The following is a 17,264-nucleotide window of genomic DNA, read 5'->3' as shown; positions in this document are numbered from 1 at the left end:
AGAGAGAAACATTGAGAGCTAGAGAGAATGCCCGGTCACTAGCGAGCTAGCTAGTGAGAGAGAGAGAATGTGGGTGAGAGAATGCATGTGACTATGACGAAGATACGGCCGGCAGTGAAAAAAATCTAGCGGAGGGCAGGGGGCTGTGGCACACGCGGGGGAGAAAGAAAGAGAGGGAAGGAAAAAGAAAGAAGAAAAAGAAGAAGAAGAAGGGGCTGAACCCAAGCTGGATTCGCGCCTTCCCGAGGTGCGCTTCTTGACATGTCAACACAGGACATGTCAAGAATTGCAAGCTAAATATTTAAATTTTAATTTATATCATTTTTTTCTATTATATAACACATTATACATACAATATACTTAAAACTAATTAAAGAATAAATAAATTAATATTCTAGATGTACGGATAATAAAATCCATTTTTTCGTGAGGCTGAGCTCAATAATCCACTCACTGAACACATATTTTGTGTTGGCCGGGTTCATGTGGGGTTTGCGGGTCTTATAAAATAAATGTATTATGTATGTCCTATTTTTTAAAAAATTAATATGGCTATCATATTAATATTAGTAGAATGATTTATGCATGATAATATATATCATATCATATCATATATATTAATATGGCTATCATTTCATTTCAAATTAATATTAATGAAATGTTTGATATTCATATGCATGCATGTGATAATATTAATTGGTATACAATAGTATGATTATGCATGCATGCATATGATAATATATATATATATATATATATATATGATTTTAATTGGTATACAATATTGTATAATCATACTATTAATAGTATGATTATGATACTAATTGGCATGCATGTGATATTAATTGGGATGCATGTGATATATATGTATACGTATATACCAATTAAAATTAATTTACTACCTAATTTTTTTTAATACATATTGTATAATTAATTTACTACCTAATTATAATTATTGACGTGTTGAATAAAGGCATGTCAAAAATGTTTGACGTACCATTATGACACGTCAAAAAGTTTTGACGTGTTCCATTGACACGTCAAAAAATTTTGACGTGTTAAAATCTGACACGTCAATACATTTTTTATTAACGCGTTATTTAGACACGTCAAAAATTTTTGACATGTTCCATTGACACGTCAAAATTTTTTGACGTGTTAAAATCTAACACGTCAATACATTTTTTATTGACGTGTTTATTTAGACACATCAAAATTTATTGACGTGGCAAACATGAGTTACTGTATGTCACGTCAATAAAGTCCCTGTTTTTTTGTAGTGTAATGGAGTTTGACAAATCACGTTAGAGGCCAATCAAAAGTGATCTTAATTAATTGATCTGCTTGTTGATCAATAAAGAGTACTATGAAATAAAGTTACAAAGCAAAGAAAAAATTAAGTTAATTAAAGACCAACAAAATAGCAAATGACTTTCAAATATGTAACTAAATTATTATTTAAGCATGCATGCAGCTGCATGCGTGCGTACAACATAAATTAATTAATTAATTATAGTCATATATAGGGCATTATTATCCAGAAGATCTTGGTGGAGTTTTTCTGTGCATGAGTCATTACCATGAATATTCTACTTATTGTTTACGTTTCCACACCGTCCGCATGCATGTGCTTCATTTTCTATTTCACTGGTGACATAAATCAGGGACCGAGGCCATGTTTGCTGATCTGGGTCACTTCAATGTTCGCGCAGTCCAAGTAAGTAAGTAGATACAATTATCTTAATTTGCCATTTTTTTTACTAAATTGATTTTTGGTGGTCGGACCACGCCAAATCCTTTTTCTTTTCTTTTTTTTTTCTTTGTAATTTTTATGTGGCAATTTTTAAATGATGTGATGATGCTAAATCAAATATATATATATATATATATATATATATATATATATGTGTGTGTGTGTGTGTGTGTGTGTGTGTGTGTGTGAAAATTTAATTGGAGGGAGTAATTTGTTAACGTTGCATGCTTGAAGGTGTAATTTGATGTGTTTTAAACCCCTGCTGCGGCGTTTGATAAAATATAAAACCAATATATATATTTTCCTAATTTTATACTACAAGGATATATATATATATAAAGCTAAACCCAGAATTAATTTACTAATTTTTCTTCATCTTTTTTTCCTTGTAAGCCCAGGGGCGGGGTTCACCTCGAATATATGATTTATGTTTTTAATTTGTGAGTCAAAATCACTTTTGAAATGTACTGTCAGAACTCATTGGAGTCTGACATCGATCCCCCCGTTAGACATTCATAGTGTTGAAACTTCATTGAGTTTATTATATATGTGCTAGTTGGGCCATGCACTAATTGCTGGAGTTTAATTTTAAGTTAAATGAATTTTACATGTACGTGATTTTGAAATGCTTAATTAATTAGTAGCGTACTAGTTGTCCTTCATCCTTCATCAGAAACATTTTTTCTGACGTGCCACAGAAATTTTGGAGGGCAGTAAATTTGAGTGGAAAAAAAAAAAAAAAAAAAGCAAAATTTAAAGGATAAACTTCAAATAAATGATGGGTTATATAGACTTTATAAATAATAAATATTTTATATTGTGAAGATATATTTTGTGTTATAAAGTATTTTATTTTTATTTTGTATTTATAATTTTTTAAAATATATATATAATTTTATTTTTTAATATCACCCATGCTAAAATCAATTCTTAGCTTCACCGCTGCTAGGATGGAATAAATATTCTCTTACAAAAAGAAATACATATTCCTCTCTAAAATAAGATGAATAGATATTCTTTAAGGAAAATATAATTTATTATTATTTTTTTTTAAAAAAAAAAGCCATCTTTATTTTTGTTTTCTTTCAACCTTTCAACCATTAAAAACAAAAATAAAAATGTTGAACTTAAGGGTGGCCGGTTGGTGGTTGCCCACAGTAGAACCTCTGTGGGTGGCGGGCCACCCCCACATAAATCAACTTTCAATTTTATTTTATTTTTAATTTGAGTTTTAGAAAAAAATTAAGAAATTGTTTTTTTTTTTTTAGTAATTTTTATTCAATTCCAATTACGGTATATCTCTTGTAATATTACAGGCTCCTTCATAATAACTATTCATTTTTCTACAATCAACTTGAAAAAAAAAAAAAAAAAAAAAAATCTATGTTCTCTCTCTTCTAGAACCTAAAGAGAAAACTCCCATTTTAGCTCTAGCGAGCTCGGGGGGAGGGAGTCACGCTCCCTCCTCCCACCCTTTTTGTTATGAAAGTAACATAGGGATAAAGTAGATATTAAATTATAGTAAATTTATATTTAAAATGAAATAGATTTCATTTAGATTAGTTTATTATCAACATTTTTAGATTAGAGACATCTATTTGTATTTCAATTATCTAGTTATCTTTTCAAGGTTTATTTTTGGTGTAGGAGCTTTACTCCAAGTCTAAGTCATTGTAATCTTCCTATTTAAAGGATTATATTTTAATAAAAAGGAATTAGAAAGTTAATCCAAAACCTTGATTTTGAAAGAGTTTTTAGGTTTTCTCAAAATTTAAAAGGTCTAAGTTCCATTAGAATCTAAGATCTAGGTTCCCTCAGAACCTAAAATTTATCCCATTACGTATTCATGTAACACTTTTTCCCCTACTTCCCCCTTCCTCTTTCCCCCTCCCCTTCCTGCTACCGCCTCTTCAGAGGTCTTATCTGCCTCTTCGGAGGTCTTATCCGCCTCCTCGGAGGTTCTTTCTGACTCTTTGGAGGTTCAATCTTTGTCCAAAAGCACCATCAACCCATTCTCCACCGTTAGTCACCCGATTTTAGCATCAAACCATCCTCCTCTTCCCTAGATCTACAATTTTTTTGAAGTTTTAGGATTTGATTTTTTGAAAATCAGATCTACAAATTTCAGGAAGCTACACCCAAAGACGTGACACTCCACTAAGATCCTAGGTCACCCAGCTTTCAGCTACCACTAGCCGTGCAACCGTTCGACCACCACGCGCCGGCGTGTGGCCCACATGTGCCCGAGAGTGGATCTTACTCTCTAGCGCATGTCTCACACGCGCCGACGCATGGTGCAACCTTGGTAGGCATGTGGCGTTCCTCTGCCCCGCTACACTATCTCCAGCCCTTTATGGCGTCCTCTGACATTCCCCTGGCAAGCTTTGCTTGCACGTGTGGGCCAGCCGGCCAGAAGCTCTTCCACGCCTTCGCCTTTGCTACCGGTGTTACTGTTTTTTTGTCATAGATTTTTTCTCTGCTTTTTTGTCATGTATTTCCATTATGTTACGTTGTTGTGTAGCTTTCATTTAAACTTGAATCGGCTGGGCTTCAGACTCTGTGTTCGTGTACGTTATCTTTTTTCTGCCTGTTGGGTCTCTTTTTAGTTCATTGGGGTGCTAGTAGTTTGTCTAGGTTGGGTTTTGAAATATAAACTAAATCGGTTGGGCCTCAGACTTCTGTGTTTGTGAAAGAAACCATTTTGCTACTGTTTGGTTTATGCTAAATCTTCACAGTTTCTTTGAAAACTTGTCAAGATTTAAGTTTTTAGGGGTTTTCTTACTCTAGATGGTTTTATCCATCTTAAAGCGCTGCTGCTTTAATTGGCTGCATTTGCTAGTGTCTTTTATTTTTTTGGTATCCTATCAGTTCACTGAGGTGCTATGAGTCTATTTGGATTGGGTTTTTCAGATTAGCTTGTTTTTGTTTGTAATCTCGTTTGTTTGAATGAATGTACTTACCAAAAAAAAAAATAAACTATTCATTTTTCTAATGAAATACCCATTTTGCGAACCAAATAAGGTCTTAGGTTCCTTTTTGTTTACGGAATAGACTCATAGAACAAAATAGCCACTCATTTGTTTATTAGAGGTCCATTCCTAGAAATAGCTAGGTATTCCGGTGGGAATAACTATTACCATTCCCTTACGAAGAGAAATACATATTCCTCTAAAAAATGTGAGTAATAGTTATTCCTACTTGAATATACAACGTTCCCCCGCCCCCCCCAAAAAAAAAAAAAAATCACATTATTTTATTTTCTTTCAAACTTTAAAAATAAATAAATGGAAGGAAAAACGTGCAAATGCAGTGAGTGGTGGGCACCCACCACATTTTCACGTTTTTTCCTTCTTTTTTTTTTTTGATTAATTTAAATTTGAGTATTAGAAAAATAAAAAATAATGTATATTTGATTTTGTTTTGCATAGTATATTTGTTTTTGAAAAGAGAGTGACTTCTATAAGGAGGTGGTGTAAACCCACTCTTTTTGTGCCCACCACTCATCAAATGACACATTAGCATTTTAAAATAAACATAAGATTTCGGAAAAAATACTACCACATCACATTATTCTACATAAACCTTAAAAAATCAATTTTATTTTTTTAAAAAACAAAAAAAACAAAAATTAATGGGGTGTTTGGGTGGCCACCCCATCCCCCACTTGGGGTGGCCACGCGGGCCACCCCTAGGCCATGGGGTGGCCTGAGTGGCCAACCTCAGGTGGCCGGCGAGCCACCCTATGGGCAGAGGTGGCCACACGGGCCACATCCAGCCCATATATGGGGAGAGGTGGCCCGCACGGCCACCTCCACCCTTCTGGGGTGGCATGCTGGCAACCCCAGATGGACTGGGGGTGGTGGCGAGCCACCTTCAATCCTTCCCCATATTCTTAAAAAAAAATAATAATAATTGGAATAATTGGAATAAAACTATATAATCTAATGTTTTTATTCTTATTTGTGTTTGTGCAATAATCTTAGGTGATAGCTGCTTAGAAGTTATTCTCTTTTGCAAAGAATACTTTAGAAATTTGCAAAATCCTTTAGAAATTTTATTTTGCATAGTATATTTGATTTTTTCTTTTTTTTTTGGAAGAGATATTTGAAATTTCATTTCCTCTACCTCTAGGTTGCAATCTAGATTTGCCACGTCATCCACACATAATATTTAGTTCCAAAATAATCTAAATTTGTAAATCCAATCATGCTCATGCTCATGCTCGTGCTCATGAGCTCCCTCACACTATTGTTGCGGCCCTTGGGTTGGAAGAGGGGTGAAAGTCGTTGAGATGGGTTTCAGGAGGGCGTAGGGAGGGAAAGAGTCAGGCTGGGGGTCGAGGAAGTTGGTAATGACGATTACGGCTGGGATTGGAGAAGAAAGAAGGGCGGGTGATTGGCAGTGCTCTCTGAAGGATTAAATCAAACAGTTAGAGGAGCATAGTTGAAGGTTGAAGCTGTCTCAGGAAAAGTTTTAGTGAGTGAAATTATGTTTCGTTTTCTCTGTTCAAGACAGCTATTACCACTCAAACACAGGAGGACCCATTTGGGTTTTCTTCAGCAAAATGCTTTCTTTATTGTCAAATCGTTTACATCAGTAGGTAGCTTATCTGAATCTAATAAAAAAACTAGAAGAAGAGGAAAAACATTCTTTTGCAGTGTCTTACCTCATCAACTCTTGTGGGTTGTCCAAAAAATCTGCAATTTTAGCATCCCAGAGCCAGAGGGTACTATTTCAGAGCCCAGAGAGACCAGACTCAGTGTTGAATCTTTTCAAAGAGAATGGATTCAGCAATGCCCAGATCTCCAAAATCGTTAGGATGCATCCACTGATTCTTTTATCTCATCCCGAGAAGACCCTTTTGCCCAAGATTGAGCTTTTGCGTTCCATAGGGGTTTCGAGCTCTGACCTCATTACCATCATCTCGTCAAACCCATTTCTGTTTAAAATCAACTTAAAGAAACGTCTTATCCCTTGCTATGATTTCCTCAAGAGTGTACTTCTTGTTGACGAGAAAGTCCTGAAAACCTTCAAGCGCTCATCTCAGGATTTTCTAAGTGATGCAACGAATACTATGGCTCCTAACATTGCACTTTTGAGACAACTTGGAGCGCCTCCATCTACAATCTCTTTGCTGGTAACTAATTATCCCCGTCCAGCGTTTACAAAGCATGCTAAGTTTGTTGAGGTTGTTCACCAGGTTATGGAAATGGGATTCGATCCCACGAAAACGGTGTTTGTCCTGGCAATCCAAGTGTTATTGAAGATGAGTAAACCAAAGCTGGAATCAAGATTGGAGCTTTATAAGAGGTGGGGTTGGTCAAAGGACATGGCCCTCGCAGCATTTAAAAGCTTTCCAAATTGTATGCTATCTTCTGAAGAGAAGATAACGAAAACAATGGATTTCTTTGTGAACAAAATTGGGTGGCCATCAGCAAATATTGCTAGAAATCCTTGCGTTATAACTTTAAGCTTGGAAAAGAGAATTATCCCTCGGTGTTCGGTTGTTCAAATTTTGCTAGCCAAGGGTTTGGTCAAGAATAACTTGGCTTTGGGGACTTTCTTGCAACTAACTGAGAGGATATTTTTGGAGAAGTTTGTGATCAGATTTCGGGATGATGTTCCTGATTTGTTGAATGTATATCAGGGTAAGATGTCTTCTGGATGTAGGATTTCAGTCTGAGAAGGTATGTGGATGGAAAACTTGTAACATTTTGACTCCCAATTTGATTTGTGTCATAGTTGGCAGTTATAGCATTTTCAATTTATTGGGTATTGTCTGGCCAAAAAGTAAGTTACTGGGCATTGGACTTGTATTATCTTGCTTTGTTTGGATATGGACGATGTGATGTCCAATTCGAAAATATCAAATATTATGCTATGACATAGTTTTTAGATTCCAAACAAAATCCTAACTCACATATAGCCACTTATGTTTGAATTCCCCCTTCCCAACCACCCCCGAAAAAATAAAAATGACCCAGAAATACAGGCAATGACTGATTTTTCTGGTTTTTATTTATTTTATTTTATTTTATTTTATGACAGCCTATTTTAAGTGTTATGAAACATCCTAGCTTGACACCAAGACGATTGTATCATGAGTGTCTATTTCTCAATGTCCTTGGTTCTGTGTGTGCTTAAGGCATGAGACACTTTATACCCAGTGAATTTGCTATCCAGTTGACGTACATTAGGCCTATTATGAGATTTGAGTCTTGGGAGAGTTTTTAGTTCTCTTAACAAGATCATCCTCGAAGCATATAGAGAAATAGGTAGTATTATTTATTTGAAAACTTCTGTATGTGGCTTGTGTTTTCTCGTTTATCGTTTTACATGTGAACTTATCATACGAGGCCAGCATTCCATTGGTATTCATTTACCTTGCCTTTTACATGCGGGCTCTCCACTTCTCATTTTTTTTGCCAGATTTTGCCTTGCTCCCTCAAAATACCGCATGCATTGAGCTCGGTAGTGTTACAACAGTTTAGCCTCTTACCAAGCTCGTTTGTCTGGTCTGCCGAGCCAATATGTTTCGCCAATTCCTTTTTTCTTCTTTGTATATTCCTCATTTGTGTGCCCTCTCCCAACACAAGCATGAAGTGGATACCAAGTGGATACCAGCCTCCTTCGCGCCTCAGCCTTACACTTCTGAATCTGAGGTTTTGCTTCTCAATCTTTCATGTCAGTCTTTTGGGTTTCGGCATTTTGTTTCACTTTTGAAATGCTGTTGAAATGTCCCTAAGAAGTAGTTCAATCGGTTAGGACCATGCCTAATGAAGCGGAGGTCACTAGTTCGAATTCTCCTCCCCCCTCTTGTGCGGACATGTCAAAAAAAAAAAAAAATGCTGTTGAAGTGATTTTTGGGATTTTGTTGACCTTTAGGGAAATATGATTTTCTTGGGAATTTTTGTTGATTTGGTGTTTTGGCAGTGGAATTGTGAAGTACATTGCTGGTTTTGTTTTTCTTGTTAAATGCATTTTGTTGTTCCTGCTAGTTCTTTATTTGGTTGCTAATAAAGTTTTGCGTTCCGTAGATGAAAATTCAGTCATAATTTATGTCTGGTTGCTTAGAAAATTTGGGAGAAGGGAATGAAACTATAGAGTAGTTTTCTGTCTTAAAGGAGAATTATAGAATCTATGGGAGCGAAATTTGGAGAAGTGGGAAGAAGCTTCTACAAAAGCATCAATAGTTATAGGTGGTACTCCACGAAGGGCATCCGAAGCATTATTATATAACTGAAGAAATGGGATAGTGCTTTGATTTTTTTTAAAGGTATGGTTTTTGAGGTTTATCTTGTTTATTATGATATGGAAATAATTGGGTTGGCTTTGGTTAATAATTACAAGTCTTGGTTTCGATTAATTCTTTGGATGTTTGGATTTTTAGTTATGAGATTAATATAGTTTTAGAACTTGAACTCTAGAAGTTGTTAATTTTGTGAACATATGTTAGTGAATCTTGGATCTGAATGAAGTTGGAGAATATTATACAGGACAAAAGTGCTCTGGTTTTTTATCTAATCTGCACCTGTTGGATTGATGGGTCATGGGTGTATAGGACAGTTTGTTTGCTTCTAGTTGCTTCTACTTTGTACTACTTCAAATTCTTGCATTGGTATCATAGTCGAAAGTTTGGTTTTTGCAGGGTTTCAATCATGTGATGCCATAATTGAGCTTGTTTTCTAACATAGGATTTTGAATGGCTTATTGCTGCTCAGTGCTCATGGTTCCAATGATAAAGCTGATCCACCATTTTCTTGATTTGGTGAACTCCGGATCTGAATCTAAAACCAGACAAATTCAGCTGCTGGGGGAGAAGGAAATGTCCCGGGTAGCAACTCTCCTTGCTTTTCTTCCCCACGCCAGCTCTCTTGGCCAACCCATAACCACAACCCAACTTGTCCTACATTCCCAAATTCCCATCTCTCTCATTAGGAAAACTCGTTTAGGCTCGGCTCGTTTACACTCTTACGGGCTACAACCCAACTTGTCTTTCATTCCCAAATACTCATCTCTCTCTCAGGGTCGGCTCGTTTATACTCGCACTGGGCACAACCCAACTTGTTCTTCATTCCCAAATTTCCATGTCTCTCTCTGTGTGTGAGAGAGATACACGCATACATATATATACATACAAATTCCTTCAACCGCTTGGTGTGATACGAAGCAAAAACAGATAAAACTGTCACCTTTTATCTAAAAAGTCACTCTCCAACGTCTCATCTCCTTCCTCTGTCACACCATCGTGGTTTTCTTTGAAGTCAAGCAACACTAACAGACACCAATCCCACTCTCCCATGCTTTTCTCTCTCACACACCCAAAAAAGCGACAAACATAACAAAATGTAACAGATCTTTTCAGCAAGTAGTCTGGAAGTTGGCGAAAGGAAGAAGTGGAAGGTTGTGGAGATGATGGGCTGGATTCTGTTAGATGGGTTGGTTGAGATGTGGCTAAGTGACGTGGGCTTTTCTTAGTTAGTTGGTTGTAACGGTCCAGTAGTAATTGTCTACATCTAGGCTCATTTTAGTTGTTTTACTTGTATAAAAGGCCAAGGCTTGTTAATGAGAACTATTCAGACGTTTTGGCTCTCAATTGTTCTTAGAAGTAGCTAAAATCTCCTAGTTTCCTTAGTTTCGTTAACTATTGTAGAAGTAGAGTGTAACACAAAACTAACCCACCCATCGCACCAACAATGTACAGTATTTTGAGAGACAGAATATTGGGATCCTCCAAGAGACAGTCACCTGGCGGCTCCAAAAGGCATGAAGACTCTCAGAGACCCATGCACCACCACCAACAGCTCAGCGCGACCTGGGTTCGAGCCTCATGGATTTGGAGCTCCTAGAGACCGCCTATGAGAACCTCGTCTCATCATGCCGAAGCACTGTGATGAGGTCGTTGACCTACATCCCGCAATCGGAGAAGGCCATTATGTTTTGGATGGTTTTAGGGAAGAAAATAAACGGAACTTTTTTTTTTTGGTCTTACTGTTTGAAGTACGCGGTTTGGTTTTGGATTAAAAAATTCTTTGGTAAATCTGGGCCATTCAAGTAATTTATCGCGTTTGCACTACCGCAAAGAAGTCAAATCCCAATAGAGATACAACATCATCTCTCATTGATATGCCAATGGCATCTTTTAAGCAAATTTGCCTATAGAGATGTAAATATTATGCTGTTGTATAAAATTTCTTTTCACAAAAGATGTATTATCATATAATTTATGGAAACTAACTATTTAATCTTTGGTAATATTATCCTATCTGCTATTAATGGATTACAATTTCAAATTTAACATTCACTTTACCTAAAAGGAAAAATAATTACTAAAAGAGGGAGATGAATACATTACCATAAGAATAAACCTCCCAACTACCATGAGAATAAAGGAACATTAAATAAAGAATAAAAAAAATTATATATTTAAATGAAGTAGAGAGAAATTTAGAGAGCATTTTGTGGGGCGCTTTTGAAAAGTAACTAGCTAAACCAAAAAAGTAGAGTTTTTTAATCAAATTTTAGGTAATGAATAACTAGTACACTAGGAATGCTCTAAGTTTGTTGAGGCTGCTAGCATTTCTATGAGTGCTTTTTGCTTCGATTTGTTGAACTGTGAACTTCTGTATATTGCTTGTGTTTTCTTGTTTATCATTTTACATGTAGCTGACCAATTGAGGATCTAGTGTGGTTGGACTATTGTTTTCCCCTATTTTGGACCTTTGGTTTTATTTAGTTAACATGGCAAAATCTCGCCCATGCTTTTATGTATGAATAATGATATGTATTATCCTTTTTGATAGATTTTAGAAGAAGAAAGAATTATCTTATTTCACAATATAGCTTTTGCATACAAAGAGTTTATTATATAGACTTGAGAAGAAGGAGCATATCCCTTAAATCAAGGCTCAAATCATACATAGTACTTTTTGACTTTTGAGATATACTAAACAATAAATCTAGATTTTCTAGATTTGTTCCTTTAATATTCCCCGAAAAAACTAAAACGGCTTGAAGTATGCAATGTGTCTTAGCTTGAAGTTCACAATATGAACATAGACATATATAAATAAAAACATGAACAAGAAAATGTGTTAAAAGCTTCAATTCTAATTGAAAATTCGCCGAAAACAGCAACGGACGGTTTACTGTGGGCGGTCGGATGTCGCCGCAGCACACCAAGAGGCAGTCGGATCTCGCCACAAATACCAAGGAGCAATTGGATCTCGCTGCAAATTACCAAGGGACGGTCGGATCTCGCCGTAAATATCAAGGGGCAGTTGAATCTCGTCACAAAACCACTAATGGACAGTCAAATTTCATAGCAAATTGCATTTTATCGTAAATTCACAGTCAAATTTGAAAGTAGCCAAATATATGGCTCTTAGATTTTATTGTTAAACGAAAGGAAGAGACGGCCAAAAAACAAGAATCAGTAAATTCTCCACAACCCATTCAAGACGCAGGTGGCTCCCCACATGGGTCACTAGCATCATTGAATATGAAAATAAAAGAAGTTGTGGGAAGAGGAAAGAGAGGTAGATGGGTTTTGTGTGTAGTAGGGTGAAGCTTAGGTGTTTGAGTAAAGGTTGCAGGGAAGCTGCGAGAAGAGGAAGATGATGATGTTGGCTTAAAGCTTCAACAAGGTACTGCCTGTGTGAGCATAGCCCACATGGGCTGTGCCGCAATCAAAGAAAAAACTAAGATCGTAAGGTATTAACGAAATCGCTCTGATACTATGATAGATTTTAGAAGAAGAATGAATTCTTTTATTTCACCATATATCTTCTACTTACAAAGAGTTTATTATATAGACTTGAGAAGAGGGAGCACATCCCTTGAATCAAGGCTCAAATCATGCATAATCAGCCTTTTTACTACACAATAAATCCAAATTTTCTAGATCTGTTCCTTTTAACACTTTTATCTTTCTTTTATCTTCGTCAACTTTAGAAGGATAAAATGATAGTACGTAGCATTACCTTTGTAAACCCAACCTCTCTTCCTTGGCCTTACCGGTGTTTATTAAAAAGTAAGGATAACAATTCGTATTTGCATGTTAGTTTCAGTTGTTAAGGTTGTGTCGAATCATGTGTATGAGTATAAGATTATATAGATCAACTATAATTTAACTCATTTAATTAAACAAGTCAAAACTTTCAATTCTAACTTGCTAGTTTCATGTTAAGTTCGTAAGTCGTATGAAACATTGTTAGCTCTAGTATAGAATCTCAGGTTTGAATCATGTCGAGACATGAGTATATGACTTATAAGTCAACTCTAATCTAATTCATTTAATTAAATGAGTCATACTTGTAAATACTAATTCACAAATTTTGACTCGAATTCATTTCAATTTCACGAGTCCCCTAAAAAACTGTGAGCCCTAGATTCACCGTTACTCCTAAACGGCACACGGCATTGTTATTTTATATACCCTTTTGCTCAAACGGATCTCACCACTTACGTTACGCTGGTTTCCGTTGTGCAGGATCATATTCCGGGTACGAATAAGCCATTTTTTCTTGGCATATTATTTCTTTATGGAGCTCAACCGCCCCCTCAGATTTGAAGTTCATGAAGAGTTCAAAGTCTACTTAATAATTACAGGAGCATAGTCGAAGCTGTCTGAGGAAAACTTTTGGTGAGTCAGTTATGTTTGGTTTTCTCTGTTCAAGACAGCTACTACCACTCAAACACAGAAGGACCCATTTGGGTTTTCTTCAGCAAAATGGTTTCTTTATTGTCAAATCGTTTACATCAGTAGGTAGTTTATCTGAATCTAATCAAAAACCAGAAGAAGAGGGAAAACATTCTTTTGCAGTGTTTTACCTCATCAACTCTTGTGGGTTGTCCACAAAATCTGCAATTTTAGCATCCCAGAGGGTACTATTTCAGAGCCCAGAGAGACCAGACTCAGTGCTGAATTTTTTCAAAGAGAATGGATTCAGCAATGCCCAAATCTCCCGAATCGTCAGGATGCTTCCACTGATTCTTTTATCTCATCCTGAGAAGACCCTTTTGCCCAAGATTGAGCTTTTGCGTTCCATAGGGGTTTCGAGCTCTGACCTCATTACCATTCTCTCTTTAAACCCATTTCTGTTCAGAAGCAGCATAAAGAAACGTCTTATCCCCTGCTATGATTTCCTCAAGAGTGTACTTCTTGTTGACGAGAAAGTCCTGACAACTTTCAAGCGCTCACCACGGGCTTTTCTATGTGATGTACCGAAAACTGTAGCTCCAAACATTTCACTTTTGAGACAACTTGGAGCGCCTCCATCGACAATCTCTTTCCTGGTAACTAATTATCCATCTGCAGCGTTTACAAAGCATGCTAAGTTTGTTGAGGTTGTCCACCAGGTTATGGAAATGGGATTCGATCCCACGAAAACGGTGTTTGTCCTGGCAATCCAAGTGTTGTTGAAGATGAGTAAACCAAAGCTGGAATCAAGATTGGAGCTTTATAAGAGGTGGGGTTGGCCAAAGGACATGGCGCTCGCTGCATTTAAAAGCTTTCCAAATTGTATGCTATCTTCAGAAGAGAAGATCACGAAAACAATGGATTTCCTTGTGAACAAAATTGGGTGGCCATCAGCAAATATAGCTAGAAATCCTTCCGTTATAACTTTAAGCTTGGAAAACAAAATTATCCCTCGGTGTTCTGTTGTTCAAATTTTGCTAGCCAAGGGTTTGGTTAAGAATAACTTGGCTGTGGGGACTTTCTTGCGACCGTCAGAGAGGATATTTTTGGAGAAGTTTGTGATCAGATTCCAAGATGATGTTCCTGAATTGTTGAATGTATATCAGGGTAAGATGTCTTCTGGATGTAGGATTTCAGTCTGAGAAGGTATGTGGATGGGAAACTTATAATATCTTGACTTCCAATTTGATTTGTGTAATTGTTGGCAGTTATAGCATTTTCAATTTATTGGGTATTGTCTGGCCAAAAAGCAAGTTATTGGGCATTGGATTTGTATTATCTTGCTCTGTTTTGATGTCCAAGTCAAAAATACCAAATATTATGCTATGACATTGTTTTTAGATTCCAAACAAAATCCTTACTCACATATCACCACTTGTGTTTGAATTCCCCCTTCCCAAACACCCCTGAAATACAGGCAATGACTGATTTTTATGATTTTTGTTTTTTCTCACAGCCTATTTTTCAGTGTTATGGAACATCCTAGCTTGATGAGAATGTGTATTTCTCAATATGCTTAATGTGATTGGTTTTGTGTTTTTTGATGGTTCCTATGCTTGTTCGAATCTCTGTAATGGAATATAGAGACTACGATGATCAATCTACTGTGAGCAATTCATGAGTCATGACAGACATGACCCACTGTTCATTGACACTCCTTTTGAGAATGCGTTTTTCTTAATGTAGTCTTTGTTATCAATCAACTGTGTTCTGCCCTGCATTTATATTTATCTAGGCAAATTGACAGAAAATGACAACACATTCCCTCCTTGCTCCAAAGGGACTCTGGACTTACGTCAGACACCACGAAAATACATGTAAAAACCAATTGATTGGGTCAGCTAGGGGGCCAGGTGTTATTACTGTGAATCGGCTTGTAAGCTAGCAAGTGTTTTCTCTTGTTGAATAGCAAAAATCATGAGTGTTGGTTCAAAACAATGTGGAACAGATTGGGTAACAAAGCTGTGGAGGCTAACAAGTCTGAGTAGACTAGGCTGATAGACTTGTGTTGTTGATAATCCTTTTTTATTTGTTGATAATCCTTCTTTCTCCCGTTTTACTATGAAACCATGCCCAAATGTATGCTGAAGTTGGCCAATATCTGGTTTTCGATGGACTCCTTTTTTCTCCATTTGATTTTTCCATTTAAATCAAATAGGTTGGGTAAAATTTGATATATATGTTTGTTCTTTCAATGTTATGGATACTCAATTTTGAATTTCTGAACAGTAGAGAGAGCATCTATGAACTGTAAATATCACTTTCTCTTTTGCTCTTTCCTAAGAAAAGATGATACCAGTTTCAACTTTCAATGTAAAAAGAACAAAGATCAATATGTATAGCTTCTGGACAACACCGCCTGATATATCGCTGGTGTCAAGGTTTACCCATTCCATTAATTTATGTCGGTTTGTTTTGCCCTTCTCTCATTGACTTGCATTTATGCTGTATTCATTTGTTTCAATTTCGTTTTTGCATGCTTTAGAACTTGGTATTGTTTCTATTTCTATTTTTTTTTTTTTCTATTTCTTTCCTATCAGTATTCTGCTGATATGCTAGAGTGCCTAGCTGCTGAAGTAATACCACACACTCTCTGTGTCTATGGTTAAACTTTATTTTTAGCTTTTACTTGCTCTAGCTCTCAGATCTGTGATTTTGCTTAATTAGATGTGGGTTGTTTTGCTCAAGTCATGGCTGTGTTATAATTTGGTAGTTGATGTTTGTGTTTATTGCTCTAGATGTATGTTTGCTTTCCTGGAAATGTTGGACAGAAAATGGATATATTGCCTTTATAGTAGCTGATTTTTTCTTGGACGAACCCATTGTTTCATTTGGTAATTTTTCCGAGATAACATGTCGAAATTTTGCAGCTTTTAATATTTTCCATGTGGGTTTGACCTTTCATAAATTAGTAGCTGATTTTTTTCTTGGACGAATCCATTGTTTCATTTGGTAATTTTTCCGAGATAACATGTCAAAATTTTGCAGCTTTTAATATTTTCCATGTGGGTTTGACCTTTCATAAATTTCTGAAAACTTATCAAAATGGCTATTTAATCTGGAGATTTTAGTATGTGTTTGATTGCGAAGTGAGATGGTGTGTTTCTTTGCTTCTGATATTTTTCTATTCTCTACTGCTTCAATTTCAGCATTTGTTTTCGTTCTTGCTTCTGATAAATGTGTGTGAAAGTGCTGGAGTTGGCTGGATATGCAGCTCGTGACAACAAGAAGAACAAGATCATTCCATGGCATGTTCTGCTGGCTGTGAGGAACGATGCAGAGCTTGGGAAGTTACCGTTGCTCATGGCGGTGTCCTTCCCAACAATAAGATGGCGGAGAAGGCTGCCAAAGAGTCCAAGTCTCCATCCAGGGCCACCAAGCTCTAAAGAAGGCTTCGCTTTCTCTAGTCAATCGAGTTGCTTCTTTTTCATTTGTATGTAATCTAGGTGTAGGATGGATCTTGTTTTTTGTTATTTGTGTAGGGCAAAATTGATGATTTTGAAAGATCTTGTAACCTCTTTGTTAGGATTTTCTCTGAAATTAATGGATGAAACCATTTGGTTCATTACATGTATTTAGTGATTACTCGCATGAAATATAAAATTATTTTTCATTGAAATCATTTTTCTGAAAAGATATTTTACTCAAAACACTTTCTAACAAAAAAAAAACATTTTACGCGGAAATAAACGGAGTCTCAATAATAATTAAGACAAATGCAAGTATGTAGTTGTGTGTTATTGCATGTATCTGTCAAAATCCCTCCTATACTGTAAATGCCAAAAACATCCTTGAAGTTAGAGTGGACTC

At 36.3% G+C, this 17,264-nt stretch overlaps 2 protein-coding genes across 3 annotated transcripts; both read left to right on the top strand.

The window, feature by feature from the left end:
* The first annotated feature begins 6,572 nt into the window (after nucleotides 1-6,572).
* On the top strand, nucleotides 6,573-7,436 carry LOC132172277 (uncharacterized). Its single transcript, XM_059583753.1, has one exon. The coding sequence runs from the start codon at nucleotides 6,573-6,575 to the stop codon at nucleotides 7,434-7,436; it is 864 nt and encodes a 287-aa protein (XP_059439736.1).
* Nucleotides 7,437-13,195: 5,759 nt separating this feature from the next.
* LOC132176557 (transcription termination factor MTERF2, chloroplastic-like) lies at nucleotides 13,196-17,019 on the top strand. Of its 2 annotated transcripts, none has more exons than XM_059588814.1 (2): nucleotides 13,196-14,600; nucleotides 16,669-17,019. In XM_059588814.1, the coding sequence occupies exon 1, from the start codon at nucleotides 13,409-13,411 to the stop codon at nucleotides 14,594-14,596; it is 1,188 nt and encodes a 395-aa protein (XP_059444797.1). In that variant the 5' UTR covers nucleotides 13,196-13,408; the 3' UTR covers nucleotides 14,597-14,600; nucleotides 16,669-17,019. The 2 variants fall into 2 exon arrangements, with proteins under 2 accessions (XP_059444797.1, XP_059444788.1); XM_059588805.1 differs by having other exon boundaries at nucleotides 13,197-14,600; nucleotides 16,604-17,019.
* The last annotated feature ends 245 nt before the right edge of the window (nucleotides 17,020-17,264 follow it).

This window comes from Corylus avellana, chromosome ca1 (assembly GCF_901000735.1).
Source record: "Corylus avellana chromosome ca1, CavTom2PMs-1.0".
NCBI classification, from domain to species: Eukaryota; Viridiplantae; Streptophyta; class Magnoliopsida; order Fagales; family Betulaceae; genus Corylus; species Corylus avellana.
Note: the sequence above shows the minus strand (reverse complement) of the source record. Positions and strands in the feature narration are given on the sequence as shown.